The sequence below is a fragment of the Notolepis coatsorum genome (assembly GCF_963971535.1).
Source record: "Notolepis coatsorum genome assembly, chromosome: 6".
Lineage (NCBI taxonomy): Eukaryota > Metazoa > Chordata > Actinopteri > Aulopiformes > Paralepididae > Notolepis > Notolepis coatsorum.
The window spans coordinates 5,185,067-5,201,597 of record NC_140170.1 but is presented as its reverse complement, the minus strand read 5'-3'; the positions used below and the strand labels follow the sequence as shown (position 1 = coordinate 5,201,597).

General features: G+C 43.6%; 1 protein-coding gene across 1 annotated transcript in view; it reads right to left on the bottom strand.

The window, feature by feature from the left end:
• The window catches only part of dnajc11b (DnaJ (Hsp40) homolog, subfamily C, member 11b), a gene marked incomplete at both ends in the record, with an annotated part of 129,906 nt that overhangs the window by 51,440 nt on the left and 61,935 nt on the right, over nt 1-16,531 (bottom strand). The window contains 1 exon segment of the mRNA XM_084317109.1: nt 4,179-4,264. Within this exon segment, the coding sequence (XP_084173235.1) occupies nt 4,179-4,264 (86 nt within the window).

Here is a 16,531-nt window from a genome sequence, read left to right as displayed (position 1 = left end):
AGAGAGAGAGAGAGAGAGGAGAGAGAGAGAGAGAGAGAGAGAGAGAGAGAGAGAGAGAGAGAGAGAGAGAGAGGGAGAGAGAGAGAGAGAGAGAGAGGAGAGAGAGAGAGAGAGAGAGAGAGAGGGGGAGACAGACAGAGGGACAGAAGAAGAGACAGACAGGTGGACAGAGGGGGAGATGGACAGAGGGAGAGACAGAGGGACAGAGGGGGAGACAGACAGAGGGAGGGACAGACAGGTTGACAGAAGAAGAGACAGACAGGTGGACAGAGGAGGGTAGAACAGTGGACTGTTATTTATCTGATCACCTCGGAATGGAGTTTGTGCAGGAAAATGAAATGTTTGGAACTAAAGTGCAGAGCATTACTGCAGTAAGAGATATGTCCTGGGTGGTGTACAGCTATTATATATACTGTGTGTGTATATATATATATATTACTTATCTTATCCTATCATATCATAACATATCATATCCTATCCTATAATCTATCTTATCTCATCCTATAGCTTATCTTATCCTATACTATACGAATACTATACTATAGCTTATAGGGCTGAGCCCAAACATTCGGACCTTCGTTCGTTACGTTGGCATTCGAATTCTAAATCAACATTTAGAATTTTTTATTTTGAATAAAAATATATATATTTTTTTCTTTTTAAATATTTTTTTTGTGTCTATTCATCCTGTTTAAACCAATGGGGTTTTTCTTCACAGTTGCAGATAAAGATTAGGCTACACTAATATTATAGTATTAACACTTTGATCGCCATGGTTCAATTCATAATTTACCATCCCTAGCCAGCTCTATTTGTCTATGGAGAAGTTCCCCTTCTTTGCAGGGCTATAACTTTTTAAATTCTATTGCTAAATTGACATTATTATGGCCCATTCAATGTCCTATATCCATTGTTCAGGGTGTAGCAACGTTATACCTTTTCATTCACATATTCATACTAAAATATGGTCTAAAGTATAAGTATGTTTTTATCGTTTTCTGCAGCTTTCTCCAGAACTTGATTTATAGCCCCAAATGCATTATATTGATGATCAAATACAGTTTGGTAGCGATCGGTGCCAGATAAAAAATTTCAACTGGAGGTACTTCTAGAAGTTACTACGTATCATCTGATGTTGACCAGATGGGCGGGGGGTCGTTTATAATTCCGTGGGCAACGTTATATCATTCACCTAGTGTGGGTCATATGATCATCAGAGCAGTTTATATGGAACACGTTAGAAAATAACGCTGGATCTTACCGTATCTTCCTCGCGCCGTTGGACGATCAGCTTGGAGTAGACAGTTTTCGATTATGGGATGTTGATCTAGATGAACCATTTCCAGGTTGTATAATACTATATACGTCCAAATAACGTTGTTTATTGAGTTAGGGCGAGCGATTGATTATCCAGTGTGTCGAGATGGAGTCCGGCTAATGATTGCGAGTGCCCGGACGAAATATGGATGAGCACTTCCTGTTTGGCGCGTCACTTCCTGTTGGCCGATCTGCCACCAGATGGCGCTCTTGAACCGTTAGAGAGTTGAGTGGAGATCAGCAGTATATCTCAGGTCCCCGGAGGAGAAATATGATTTCTATCACAGATTTTTGAAATATTGATATCAAAGACGTGTTACGGCGTCTTCGGCAGAATGAGCATGGCGGGCAATGACGAGTTACGGCGTTTCCGGCGATTAAAGTGTTAAAAACTGATGAGTTATATTCATTAACACTTTAATCGCAGATGACGTGTTTAGACGTCATTCCTAGCCATGCTCATTCTGCCGAAGACGCCGTAACTCGTCTTTGATATCAATAATTCAAAAATCTGTGATCGAAATCATATTTCTCCTCCGGAGACATGAGATGTACTGGTGAGCTCCACTCAACTGTCTAACGGTTCAAGAGCGCCATCTGGTGGCCGATCGGCAGATCGGCCAAGAGGGAGGGGCGCGCCAAACAGGAAGTGCTCGGGCACTCGCGATCGGTAGCCGGACTCCATCTCAACACACTGGATAATCAATCGCTCGCCCTAACTCAATAAACAACGTTATTTGGACGTATATAGTATTATACAACCTGGAAATGGTTCATCAGGATCAACATCCCATAATCGAAAACTGTCTACTCCACGCTGATCGTCCAACGGCGCGAGGAAGATAAGGTGAGTTTCAACGTTATTTTCTAACGTATTCTATACTAACTGATCTGATGATCATATGACCCACACTAGATGAATGGTATAACGTTGCCCACGGAATTATAAACGCCCCCTCGCCCATCCGGTCAATATCAGATGATACGTAGTAACTTCTAGAAGTACCTCCAGTTGAAATTTTTCATCTGGCAACAATCGCTACTAGGGATGTCCCGATCCGATCACGTGATCGGAATCGGCGTCGATCACGTGCTTTTCAGAGTATCGGGGATCGGGAAAAAATAATAATAAAAATCGGCAGTCAAAAAAAAAAAAAATTTATTCAACAAACATGACCATGTCCACGTCTTAAACTCATACGGAGGCCTTAGTTTTGGTTTTAAATTACATAATATATCATCATTAATGTATTTATTGTCACACAGAGCAGAATAATTATCCACAACAAACGCATTCCCCTTTAATTTTCACCGTTGCAACAAACATTCCCTTTAATTTAGACGCTACACGCGAGTCGCGACCACATCACAACAACAACACGTCGCTCCCGAAACACGGTTAATATCCACTGACTTGAGCAGCTAGACTTAATGTCAGAGGTTTGGAACTAAGCATTTAAAAATAGAAAGTCAAGCCAGTTGCAATGTTTGCAAGGAGGAGATTCCGCGTGGAGGAAAAACTCATGAAGCAGCAGGCTGGAGGCGAAGTTTTCAAACTAACTTTTCAACAGGAGGATAACGTTACGTGACTTTATCGTCGGCGTTTCAGACCAGAATGGACCATTACGTAAGTCGAACACTGAATGTATACTAATGTGCAAACATATATTGAAACTTTTAATATTTCTCATATGAAGCAGAAGCACATTTCTCAGGGTGAATGTAATAACAAACGCCTCCGCGCTCGCGCCCCGGATATAGGCAACAGATGGGCTTGTCTCACTCTGCCAGTTTCTGACAAAAATGCGTCAAAATTGATTACTAATGTGAAAGATCGGATCGGAAACGATCGGATCGATAGATATTTAAAATCATATGATCGGGATCGGATCGGAAGCAAAAAAAGGCGATCGGGACATCCCTAATCGCTACCAAACTGTATTTGATCATCAATATAATGCATTTGGAGCTATAAATCAAGTTCTGGAGAAAGCTGCAGAAAACGATAAAAACATACTTTTTTTTTAAAAACATTGACCAGTCAGCTGGTTCTTTTCGCGTTTATCGCTTTTTCTGGTCAAGTATGACCGACAGATACAGGTTGAATGGGGTATAGATGGGGGGAAAGACACTGAGAAAATACGGCGAGTCCGGGAGTCGAACTCGTGTACCCCAGATCCGTGACGCGCACGGTTGTCCCCGACGCCGAAATAGCGTTCGAGGTACGCGTGAGCTACTGGAGCTCCCCGATAAAAACATACTTATACTTTAGACCATATTTTAGTATGAATATGTGAATGAAAAAGTATATCGTTGCTACACCCTGAACAATGGATATAGGACATTGAATGGGCCATAATAATGGCAATTTAGCAATAGAATTAAAAAAGTTATAGCCCTGCAAAGAAGGGGAACTTCTCCATAGACAAATAGAGCTGGCTAGGGATGGTAAATTATGAATTTGAACCATGGCGATCAAAGTGTTAAAGAAAGTTGATTTAATTAAAAAAGATTAATCAGATTAATCACTTTATTCAAATTGAGGATTTCGTTATAAAAAAATAAAGATTTAATAAAAAAAACGTTATTTCGATTTAGTTTTTCTTTTTTAATTAAAAACGAAGGTTCGAACGTCCGTTCGAAAAACCCTGACAAAGTTCGAATCCCAAAAACAGGCTTCGGGGACAGCCTTAATAGCTTATCTTATGCTATACTCTATCGTATCCTATAGTTTATCCTATCCTATAGCTTATCCTATCCTATAGCTTATCTTATCTTATCCTATAGCTTATCTTATCTTATCCTATAGCTTATCTTATCTTATCCTCTATCTATCTCGCCTCGTCCAGCGTCACACGTACTTGACGGAGCCTTTGATCTTGGTCTGGTCCTCGTCCTGGAACTTGTACTGGTAGCTCATCATCAGGTAGGAGTGGGGGACGCCCAGCTGGGGGGAGACGGGGACGAGAGGAGAGGAGGGAGAGAATAATGAGACAACATCAGGTAGGAGTGGGGGACGCCCAGCTGCAGGGAGACGGGGACGAGAGGAGAGGAGGACGGAGAGAATAATGAGACAACACAGTGTATTATATCTAACCCTAACTAACCTTACTGTCATGCACTTGTCCTAATAAACTAACCTACACTGTAGCACTCAACACTTTGATGAACATTGTTACTCAGCTGATAGAGTTGTGCCCTTCCTGATGACCTGTCGTACAGAACTTGTAAGTCGCTTTGGATAAAAGCGTTCAGCTAAATGACTAAATGTAAATGTTGTACTGCTGTTGTGCTGCTGTTACCCTCCAGGCAGGAAACTAGCTTTTCCATCTGCCGGCAACAGTGGATGGTGACTTCATGAATCATGTACCTTTCATTATTCCACCTGCCACCTTCATTATTCCACCTGCCACTTTCATCATTATTCCACCTGCCACTTTCATTATTCCACCTGCCACTTTGATTATTCCACCTGCCACCTTCATCATTCCACCTGCCACCTTCATTATTCCACCTGCCACCTTCATCATTCCACCTGCCACTTTCATCATTCCACCTGCCACTTTCATCATCATTCCACCTGCCACCTTCATCATTCCACCTGCCACCTTCATCATTCCACCTGCCACTTTCATCATCATTCCACCTGCATCATTCCACCTGCCACTTTCATCATCATTCCACCTGCCACCTTCATCATCCCACCTGCCACTTTCATCATTCCACCTGCCACCTTCATCATTCCACCTGCCACTTTCATCATCATTCCACCTGCCACCTTCATCATCCCACCTGCCACTTTCATCATTCCACCTGTCACTTTCATCATTCCACCTGCCACCTTCATCATTCCACCTGCCACCTTCATCATCATTCCACCTGCCACCTTCATCATTCCACCTGCCACTTTCATCATTCCACCTGCCACTTTCATCATTCCACCTGCCACTTTCTTCATTCCACCTGCCACTTTCTTCATCATTCCACCTGTAAGGCTGAGCCCGAACCCTGTTTTTAGGGTTCGAACGTTCGCCAGGGTTTATCGAACAAACGTTCGAACGTTCGTTTTTTGTAAAAATTTTTATAATTTTTTTTTTTATTACATTTTTTTTTTATATAATTTCTTTTTTTTTTGTATTATAGATCCTACAGAGGGCGGCATTGCATAATCTATTGGTGAAAAAACATGTTGTTTACAGTGGTGGCTGTTCATGTAAACATGTAATTAAACAAAGCACTCAGAAGAAAATAAACAAGCTACTGAGTACTGCATAAAGTTCCTACTTATGATAAACAATAGCCCTTGCACACCGCAGTCACGTAAGGGGCTAGATAAACAAATGCATTTGTTTTGTGGCATTAGCGTTATATAGTTAGTGTTACACGTTCAATAACAGGTATTCACTCTTGGTCGACGGGAAGGAGAGAGGCGCGCGCCTCAGCTCCTTCCACCGTCTACCTAGGAACGGGGGACGACAGAGAGACACCGGCGGGGTGCCGCCGGGCTCCCAACACGCCTGCCGCCCGTCCGCCCTCGGCCAGAGTTGTTTACAACGCAACCACCTCCCGCCATGAAGCTCGCGCTCCGTGGCCGAAAAAGGCTGGTAATTCATTAATGATCCTTCCTCAGCGGGGAGCTACGGAGTCTGTTCACTCTGTTGTGCTTCTCGGTCTCGCAAGCAGATAAATGTATTGCCGGAAGTAAAAAAATAAACAAACGCTTGCCGATTGGTGGTAACAGCAGAGGCGGGTGCAAGCGGTGTGACGTATTTGGCAGAATCGCCTGTCAATCAAAATGGTTCTATTGCATTGGTTGAGACAATAGTATCCAGCTACAGCCCGGCAGAGACCACACTGGTTGAGCCGAGCGCACTTGGGGGACGCGCCGCTTCACATCGCCTCAACGTCGCGCGCCTGCCTTTTTTTTTTTTTCACCGAACGTTCGAACCTATTAATTAAAGTCCGAATGTCAACGTAACGATCGAACGTTCGGGCTCAGCCTTATCCACCTGCCACCTTCATCATTCCACCTGCCACTTTCATCATTCCACCTGCCACTTTCTTCATCATTCCACCTGCCACCTTCATCATTCCACCTGCCACTTTCATCATTATTCCACCTGCCACCTTCATCATTTCACCTGCCACTTTCATCATTATTCCACCTGCCACTTTCTTCATCATTCCACCTGCCACTTTAATTATTCCATCTGCCACTTTCATCATCATTCCACCTGCCACCTTCATTATTCCACCTGCCACTTTCATCATCATTCCACCTGCCACTTTCATTATCATTCCACCTGCCACTTTCATCATCATTCCACCTGCCACTTTCATTATCATTCCACCTGCCACTTTCATCATTATTTCACCTGCCACTTTCATTATCATTCCACCTGCCACTTTCATTATCATTCCACCTGCCACCTTCATCATTCCACCTGCCACCTTCATCATTCCACCTGCCACTTTCATCATCATTCCACCTGCCACCTTCATCATTCCACCTGCCACTTTCATTATCATTCCACCTGCCACCTTCATCATTCCACCTGCCACTTTCTTCATCATTCCACCTGCCACCTTCATCATTCCACCTGCCACTTTCATTATCATTCCACCTGCCACTTTCATCATTCCACCTGCTACCTTCATCATTCCACCTGCCACCTTCATCATTCCACCTGCCACTTTCTTCATCATTCCACCTGCCACCTTCATCATTCCACCTGCCACTTTCATTATCATTCCACCTGCCACCTTCATCATTCCACCTGCCATTTTCATCATTCCACCTGCCACTTTCCTCATTCCACCTTCATTATTTCACCTGCCACTTTCATTATCATTCCACCTGCCACTTTCATTATGTCACTTTCATCATCATTCCACCTGCCACTTTCATTATCATTCCACCTGCCACTCTCATTATCATTCCACCTGCCACTTTCATCATTCCACCTGCCACTTTCATTATCATTCCACCTGCCACTTTCATCATTCCACTTTCATTATCATTCCACCTGCCACTTTCATTATCATTCCACCTGCCACTTTCATTATCATTCCACCTGCCACTTTCATTATCATTCCACCTGCCACTTTCATTATCATTCCACCTGCCACTTTCATCATCATTCCACCTGTCACTTTCATCATCATTCCACCTGTCACTTTCATCATCATTCCGCCTGCCACCTTCATCATGCCACCTGCCACTTTCATCATTCCACCTGTCACTTTCATCATTCCACCTGCCACCTTCATCATTCCACCTGCCACCTTCATCATCATTCCACCTGCCACCTTCATCATTCCACCTGCCACTTTCATCATTCCACCTGCCACTTTCATCATTCCACCTGCCACTTTCTTCATTCCACCTGCCACTTTCTTCATCATTCCACCTGCCACCTTCATCATTCCACCTGCCACTTTCATCATTCCACCTGCCACTTTCTTCATCATTCCACCTGCCACCTTCATCATTCCACCTGCCACTTTCATCATTATTCCACCTGCCACCTTCATCATTCCACCTGCCACTTTCATTATCATTCCACCTGCCACTTTCATCATTATTCCACCTGCCACTTTCTTCATCATTCCACCTGCCACTTTAATTATTCCACCTGCCACTTTCATCATCATTCCACCTGCCACCTTCATTATTCCACCTGCCACTTTCATCATCATTCCACCTGCCACTTTCATCATCATTCCACCTGCCACTTTCATTATCATTCCACCTGCCACTTTCATCATTATTTCACCTGCCACTTTCATCATCATTCCACCTGCCACTTTCATTATCATTCCACCTGCCACTTTCATTATCATTCCACCTGCCACCTTCATCATTCCACCTGCCACTTTCATTATCATTCCACCTGCCACCTTCATCATTCCACCTGCCACTTTCTTCATCATTCCACCTGCCACCTTCATCATTCCACCTGCCACTTTCATTATCATTCCACCTGCCACTTTCATCATTCCACCTGCCACCTTCATCATTCCACCTGCCACTTTCATTATCATTCCACCTGCCACCTTCATCATTCCACCTGCCACTTTCTTCATCATTCCACCTGCCACCTTCATCATTCCACCTGCCACTTTCATTATCATTACACCTGCCACCTTCATCATTCCACCTGCCACTTTCATCATTCCACCTGCCACTTTCCTCATTCCACCTTCATTATTTCACCTGCCACTTTCATTATCATTCCACCTGCCACTTTCATTATGCCACTTTCATTATCATTCCACCTGCCACTTTCATTATCATTCCACCTGCCACTCTCATTATCATTCCACCTGCCACTTTCATCATTCCACCTGCCACTTTCATTATCATTCCACCTGCCACTTTCATTATTCCACTTTCATTATCATTCCACCTGCCACTTTCATTATCATTCCACCTGCCACTTTCATTATCATTCCACCTGCCACTTTCATTATCATTTCACCTGCCACTTTCATCATTCCACCTGCCACTTTCATTATCATTCCACCTGCCACTTTCATCATCATTCCACCTGTCACTTTCATCATCATTCCACCTGTCACTTTCATCATCATTCCACCTGCCACTTTCATCATGCCACCTGCCACTTTCATCATTCCACCTGCCACTTTCATCATGCCACCTGCCACTTTCATCATTCCACCTGCCACTTTCATCATTCCACCTGCCATCTTCATCATCATTCCACCTGCCACTTGCATCATTCCACCTGCCACTTTCCTCATTCCACCTTCATTATTTCACCTGCCACTTTCATTATCATTCCACCTGCCACTTTCATTATGCCACTTTCATTATCATTCCACCTGCCACTTTCATTATCATTCCACCTGCCACTCTCATTATCATTCCACCTGCCACTTTCATCATTCCACCTGCCACTTTCATTATCATTCCACCTGCCACTTTCATTATTCCACTTTCATTATCATTCCACCTGCCACTTTCATTATCATTCCACCTGCCACTTTCATTATCATTCCACCTGCCACTTTCATTATCATTCCACCTGCCACTTTCATCATCATTCCACCTGTCACTTTCATCATCATTCCACCTGTCACTTTCATCATCATTCCACCTGCCACTTTCATCATGCCACCTGCCACTTTCATCATTCCACCTGCCACTTTCATCATGCCACCTGCCACTTTCATCATTCCACCTGCCACTTTCATCATTCCACCTGCCACCTTCATCATCATTCCACCTGCCACTTGCATCATTCCACCTGCCACACTGCAATCCCGTCTCATTACTTTTCTCAGAAATGTTCAAGTTGTCAAAAAACCACAGTATTTTTATGATCATATAGTTTACATAAGAGAAGAACATGACCATATGACCAGTCAAGCTACGTCAGGCCATCTAATAGCACCTAAACCCAGAACAAATCTACTAGGGCTGTCTTAAATACTTCGAAGCTTCGTTCGATGGCACAAGCTTCGAACATAAAAAATTTCTTTTTCAAATTTTTTATTTTTTTTTTACTTCGATTTGTGTGTGTGTGTGTGTGTGTGTGTGTGTGTGTGTGTGTGCATGGGGCCATTGGGTGGGGCCGGGGGACAAATACACTGGAGGAAAGTAACCCAGCTCAGCACTGCCCAAATTATATCATCACTATTGCCTGTTTTGATTTTATTTTTATTTTTTATTTTAAATCTTTATTTCGAACATGCAATGAATACAAACAAACAATAACAAAAGCAAAACACAACTCAATCTACATGTTCGAAAAGGAGTAGGAAGAAGTATACACTTATTTAATCCTACCCCTTTTCCACTACTCAAATGAGTGTACTATTTTAAAACATAAAAAAAAATATATATATATATATATATATATATATATTTTTATATGCAAAACAAAACAAAAAACAAAAACTATATATGTAAAACATGAAAGAAATAAAATAAAAATGTGAATATCAAGTCCCTTCCTCATTCCTGTACCTTGTGAACATCATTTCCTTATACATCAGTTTGAATTGTCTCATGTTTGGACATTGCTTTAGCACCACATTGACTGTTCCACAGTTTCACTCCACATATCGAGATGCAGTGTCTTCTCATGGTAGTGCGTACATTTAGCACTTTTAAATTGTGTTCTCCCCTCAGATTATAACCCCCCTCCCTATCAAAGAACAATTCTTGAATTCTTGGAAGTGCATGACTTTTTGCTTTATACATTAATTGTGCCGTTTTAAATTCCACAAGATCATTTAACTTCAATGTCTTTGACTCCAAAAACAATATATCATCCTCAAACAACACACCTACATGCCTTGTAGAATTCCACACATAAGAAAGAAAGATACTGGGATGAATAAACAAAATAGGAAATAAAATGTAGAAATGCATGCAATACATAAATAAATATGAATCTCCATATATGAAATAGAACATTTAGATAAGGTGCTATTGAGATGTTTTGGTGAGTTCTTTGTTTTTTTGTGGAAGTAGCCCTTCTTAAAAATGCATGAACATTCACTGATAATTGGTCTGTAGTGGAGTCTACAAGGTCTACATTGCCGGACCATGTAGAATCCGGACCTTGTAGACTGACATAATTCTGTGCATAGTTTAGTCTACACAGGCCATATTTCAAATAATCAAAATCTTACTTCATTCATCTTAAACATTCTTGATTTGGGGGATTGGTAGTTCCCATGAAATCTGAAGTTGTTCAAACGACAACAGCGATCCACCTTGAATTAAATCACACAGCCGAGTGAAACCTTGTTGGCTGCGTCACAGTCACGAAAGGGGCTACGTAATTAATTAATCCAATCCACTTTATTTATAGAGCACATTTAAAAACAACAAAGTTTACCAAAGTGCTGTACAAGTCCCACAACATAAGATAAAAAAAAAAAAAAAAAACATTCGATTGCCAAAAAAAGCTTCGAAGGTCAGCCCTAAAATCTACTAACATCTTCTGGAATGGAACTCATTGCCAAGCTACTTCGCTGAAATAGAATCCAAAACCACTTTCAAGAAAACATTTAAATACCATCTACTAACGAGCATGCACTGAACCCTTATGGCACAGCAGTGAAAACCAATTGACTGTTAATTGTATTTATGTTGATGGCAGTGAGTGCTGCTCAGGAAGCACTATTTATTTATTTTAATTATTTTATTTTAATACTTTATACTAATAAGTATCTTGTACAATATCATCCTTAACTGAGGATGAGATTGTTAATGATGTTGATAATGATGTAATTGATGATGTAATTGATGTTGATAATGATGTAATGTATTGAATATTGTTGTAAGTGCCGGACCCCAGGAAGAATAGCTTTTGTCAGGTGAAAAAGCTAATCTGGGTTTAACAAATCATGTTAAACTCAGATTCGGCTCAAACAAGGGACTAAACACGTTTAGCGATTATGTCCCATCAATGTGGAACGCCCTACCCACAGCTGTAAAGGAATGTGAATCACTACCCACTTTTAAAACCACTCTCAAGGAGCACCTACAGGAGACTGCAATTCGAAACTGGCCCCTGTAAATGTCCTAACCCAACCCCCTCCAATGTACAGTAAATGTCCTAACCCAGTAATACACAATACCCTCTTCTTGGGACCAAGTAAGGTTTCGTCGATAATCCAATGTAGTTACCCCCACCCCGCCTACCCAAACATGGGGGACCCTGATGAAAACAAGACGAAAGTATTTGTCTGGTCTGCATCCCCTTAACAATTGTGTGTATTGAGCCGTACTGTATTGTACCCATTCTGCAATCTGTTAATAAAAATTTCAATCAATCAATCAACAAGGGATGGGAATGGAGGGAATGGAGTTTGATAAAAAGAATGTAGCCACAATCTTTAATAACTTCTTTACATCGGTAGCAGGTAAGCTTGTCTCTAACCTACCTCCCAAGACAGAGCAGTTTGGTGATGACTTTGTTTCCAACTACTATAGCCAACGAGGGGTTAAGGCAAACTCGTTCTCCTTAAGCAAGGTGTCAGTAGTCAAAGTGGCTGCGATGCTGGGTGAGCTCAAAATCAAGAAGGCCACAGGTGTAGATGGCATCAGTGCCAGGTTTCTGAGGGATGCAGCCGGAGTTATAGCTCCATCAGTAACCCATATTATTAACGTCTCCCTGGACCTAGGCAAGGTACCCACCGACTTCAAGAATGCCAAAGTCATCCCTATATATAAAAAAGGGAGCAAATCTGACCACAGCAATTATAGACCAGTCTCAATTTTAAGTGTGTTATCCAAAGTCCTAGAGAAGATAGTCCATGAACAAGTCCAGGAATATGCAAGCAGCCATGACCTCCTGTACGACCTCCAATCCGGCTTTAGGAAGTCCTACTCTACTGAAACATGTCTTCTTTATATTACAGACAGTATCAGGAGGGAGATAGATTCAGGTAAGCTGTGTGGGCTAGTTCTTCTAGACCTACAGAAGGCTTTCGACACAGTGAACCATCAAATCAAATCAAATCAAATTTATTTATAAGGCCCGACAACACACGTTAATGTCCCCATGGGCCGTACAAGTCTTCTTTAAACAAGTCAAGAAGAAAACATAACAATAAGTCAAGAACAGAACAAGAACACCATAAGGTCCAACAAATTTAAAATAAATGCAAATAAATTAAAGAATGCAAGCACTCCCAGACATACCCCACGCGAAGGTAAGGAAAAACTCACTAAAACCTAACAATAGGGAAAAATGCTCCACATGCAGTGTGGAGGAGAGAAACCTTAGAAGGGCCATTCAAGGGGGGATCTCCCTTCTTAGATGTCGGTGATAGTAGTGTTGCAGACTAACAGTTGGTAAGCATGCACTCAAGTGTGTAGTGAAACACAGAAGAGTGCATGCAATAGCAACTGAACATTTTGAAAGATTAAAGATAGAGCTGATAGCGATAGCAACTGAACATTTTGAAAGATTGAAGATAGAGCTGATAGCGAATCTATTTGAGGCACAGGGGCGGCGCAAAGAGGGTCGCGTCCTCCCCGTCTTAATCACGGGACATTCAACACTCCGGTCATTGCTCAGGGACAGCCGGAGACAGGGAGATAGGGGGCGGCGCAGAGAGGGTCGCGAACTCCCCGACATCATCGCGGAACGTCCGGCACTCCGGTCACCACTACGAGACCTCCGGAGACAGGAGGGCACGCAGAGAACCATGACATACTGCTCTCCAAGCTTAAGGCCTTGGGTATGTCTGAGACAGTGGTCAGATGGTTCTCTTCCTACCTTTCTGATAGGGTGCAGCGGGTTGAGGTCAGTGGCACTATGTCAGAGGCCAAGCCCATTGTGTGTGGGGTCCCACAAGGAAGCGTGCTAGGACCTCTCCTTTTTTTACTGTACATAAATGACATGTCAGCAGCATGCTCATGTAACTTGTTTTTATTTGCAGACGACTCAGCCCTGCTAGACTCACACAAGGATCAGAACACACTAGAACAGATGCTAGGTGAAGAACTTGCAGGGGTCAGCAGGTGGCTTTCAGACAACAGGCTTTCTCTCCACCTAGGTAAGACAGAGGCAGTACTATTAGGCTCCAAGCCCAAGCTCAGGAAAGCACGGGAGTTTAATATCCAGCTAGGAGCTGTAACCCTAAAACAGCAAAAAAAAGCAAAGTATCTAGGCTGTATGATAGACGGGAGCCTAGATGGGGAGGCTATGGCCTCCCAAGTACTGGGCAAAGTCAACGCCCGCACCAGGTACCTAGCTAGGAAACCCAACCTCCTTGGCAGAGATAGCCTCAGGCTACTAGCAAATAGCCTAGTACTCTGCCATTTTGACTATGGTAGCGTGTCGTGGTTCGAGGGCCTGACAGTGAACATAAAAAAGAAGCTTCAGGTTTCCCAAAATAAGCTGGTAAGGGTGGTAATGGGTCTTGGCCCTCGCACCCACATAGGGAGGAGTCACTTCCAGGAGCTAAACTGGCTTCCTGTGGAGGCCAGAGTTACCCAGCTCAGACTGAACATAGTGCACAATATTATAAACCAAAGGTCCCCTAGATACCTCCAGAACTACTTCACCCCGGTCAACGAATCCCACAACCACAGAACTAGAGCAAGCATAGCAAACCTGAAGCCTGCTTCTTTCCGATCCAAACTGGGCCAGCGCTCCCTTACTTTCTCTGGAGCCCAGGATTGGAACAAGCTGCCTCTCCCCATCAAGCAGAGCTCGAGCCTCCACAGCTTCAAGAGAAGCGTCAGGAAGTGGCTCATGGACAGAATAGAAGAATAGCCCCCTATAATTTGAATGGGTTTCCAATTAGTTTTTAGTTATTGTGGGGGAAGAAAGATGGCGCCGCTACGTCCGGCCGCCTGTCTGTGCGCTCCGTCGAGACTGTGCATACTTTTGTTAATATTTATAGTTTTAAGAGTTTTGTCTGTACCAACAGTAGGTGCAATTAATGTGTATGACCGTCAGTCACTTATAGACATTGGATTACGGGAAACTTACCGACTGGATTACTCTCTGGATCAGCTCTCTGAACCGCAACAATGGCCCGTTGAGATCTTGAGGACATCAGGACCGGATCTCGCCCCCAGGGACAAAGGACCCAGACGGCGAGGAAAGAGAGCTGGAGTCCGTAACAGGCTGAGAACCAGGCGGCACAGGACACCACTACCCAGTATATTGCTAGCCAATGTACAATCAATAGACAATAAACTAGACGACATCCGAGCAAGGATTCAATTCCAGAGAGACGTTAGGGACTGTAACGTTCTCTGCTTCATCGAGACGTGGCTGGCGCCAGAAGTCCCAGACCACGCCATCCAACCGGCCGATCATTTCTTCATTCACCGCAAGGATAGAACAGCAGAATCCGGTAAACAACGTGGAGGAGGTATTGCCTTCATGTTGAACAAAAATTGGAGTGACCCAACTAACGTGAAGGAACTATCCAACCACTGCTCCCCAGAACTGGAATATATAACCATCAAGTGTCGTCCTTTCTTCCTCCCGAGGGAGTTAACGGCGATCGTCCTGGTCGGAGTGTATATTCCACCGCAAGCTGAAGCCAGCAACAAGGTTGCGCTCTCCAGACTACACGACGAGGTAAATAGAATCCAAGAGGCGAATGTTAACGCCGCCATTTTAGTTCTGGGAGATTTCAATAGCGCCAATCTGAGAAAGGTATTGCCCGACTTCTATCAGCATGTAACTTGCAACACCAGAGGCGGTAACATCCTAGATCACTGTTACACGCAATTTAAAGGTGGCTACAAGGCTCATTCTGATAGTGGCTTCGGTAAGTCAGATCACGCATCAATTTTTCTTACACCGAAGTACAGACAGAGAATTAAAAGTACTCCCGTAGTCTCGCGAGAGGTGCAGAAATGGGATGTGACGTCAGAGGATACGATCCGGTCAGTGTTTCACAACACAGACTGGAATGTGTTCCGCGACACAGATAACATTAATGCCTACACGGAGACAGTGCTGGACTATGTTTGTACTAGGGTGAAAGAAACAATCCCCACTACCAAAATGAAAGTTTACCCAAATCAAAAACCCTGGGTAGACAAATCCGTCCGTGAAGCTCTGAGAGAGCGCACCAAAGCATACAACGACGGCCTAGAGGCAGGCAACATGAATGACCACAAGGTGGCGCGATACAACGTAAGGAGGACTGTGTCAGAGGCCAAACGACGCTACAGGGATAAAATTGAACTCCAGTTTGAACAAGCTGACTCTAGAGCTATGTGGCAGGGGCTCAAAACGATGACAGACTACAAAGGCGCCTCCCTCAAACTGAACAGTGACATCTCCTTAGCAAATGACCTCAATACCTTCTATGCGAGGTTTGATGCTGGTAATAACAACACCAGCTCACAAGCCTCGGCAATGGGGGGGGGGGGGGTCGGCTGCTGATGGAGGCGCAGTGTTCAGGGTAACAGAGCATGAGGTGAGGCGGACCTTTAAAAAAGTGAATATCAGGAAGGCAGCAGGTCCAGACGGCATCCCCGGCCGCGTCCTAAAAGTCTGTGCCGACCAACTGGCCCCAGTATTCACTGACATATTTAACCTGTCCTTAGAACAGGCTGTCATCCCCACCTGCCTGAAGAAGTCCACTATTATCCCTGTACCCAAAAAATCCAAGCCTGCTTGCCTCAACGACTACCGCCCTGTAGCTCTCACCTCCATAGCCATGAAGTGCTTCGAGAAGCTAGTAAAGGGCTACATCT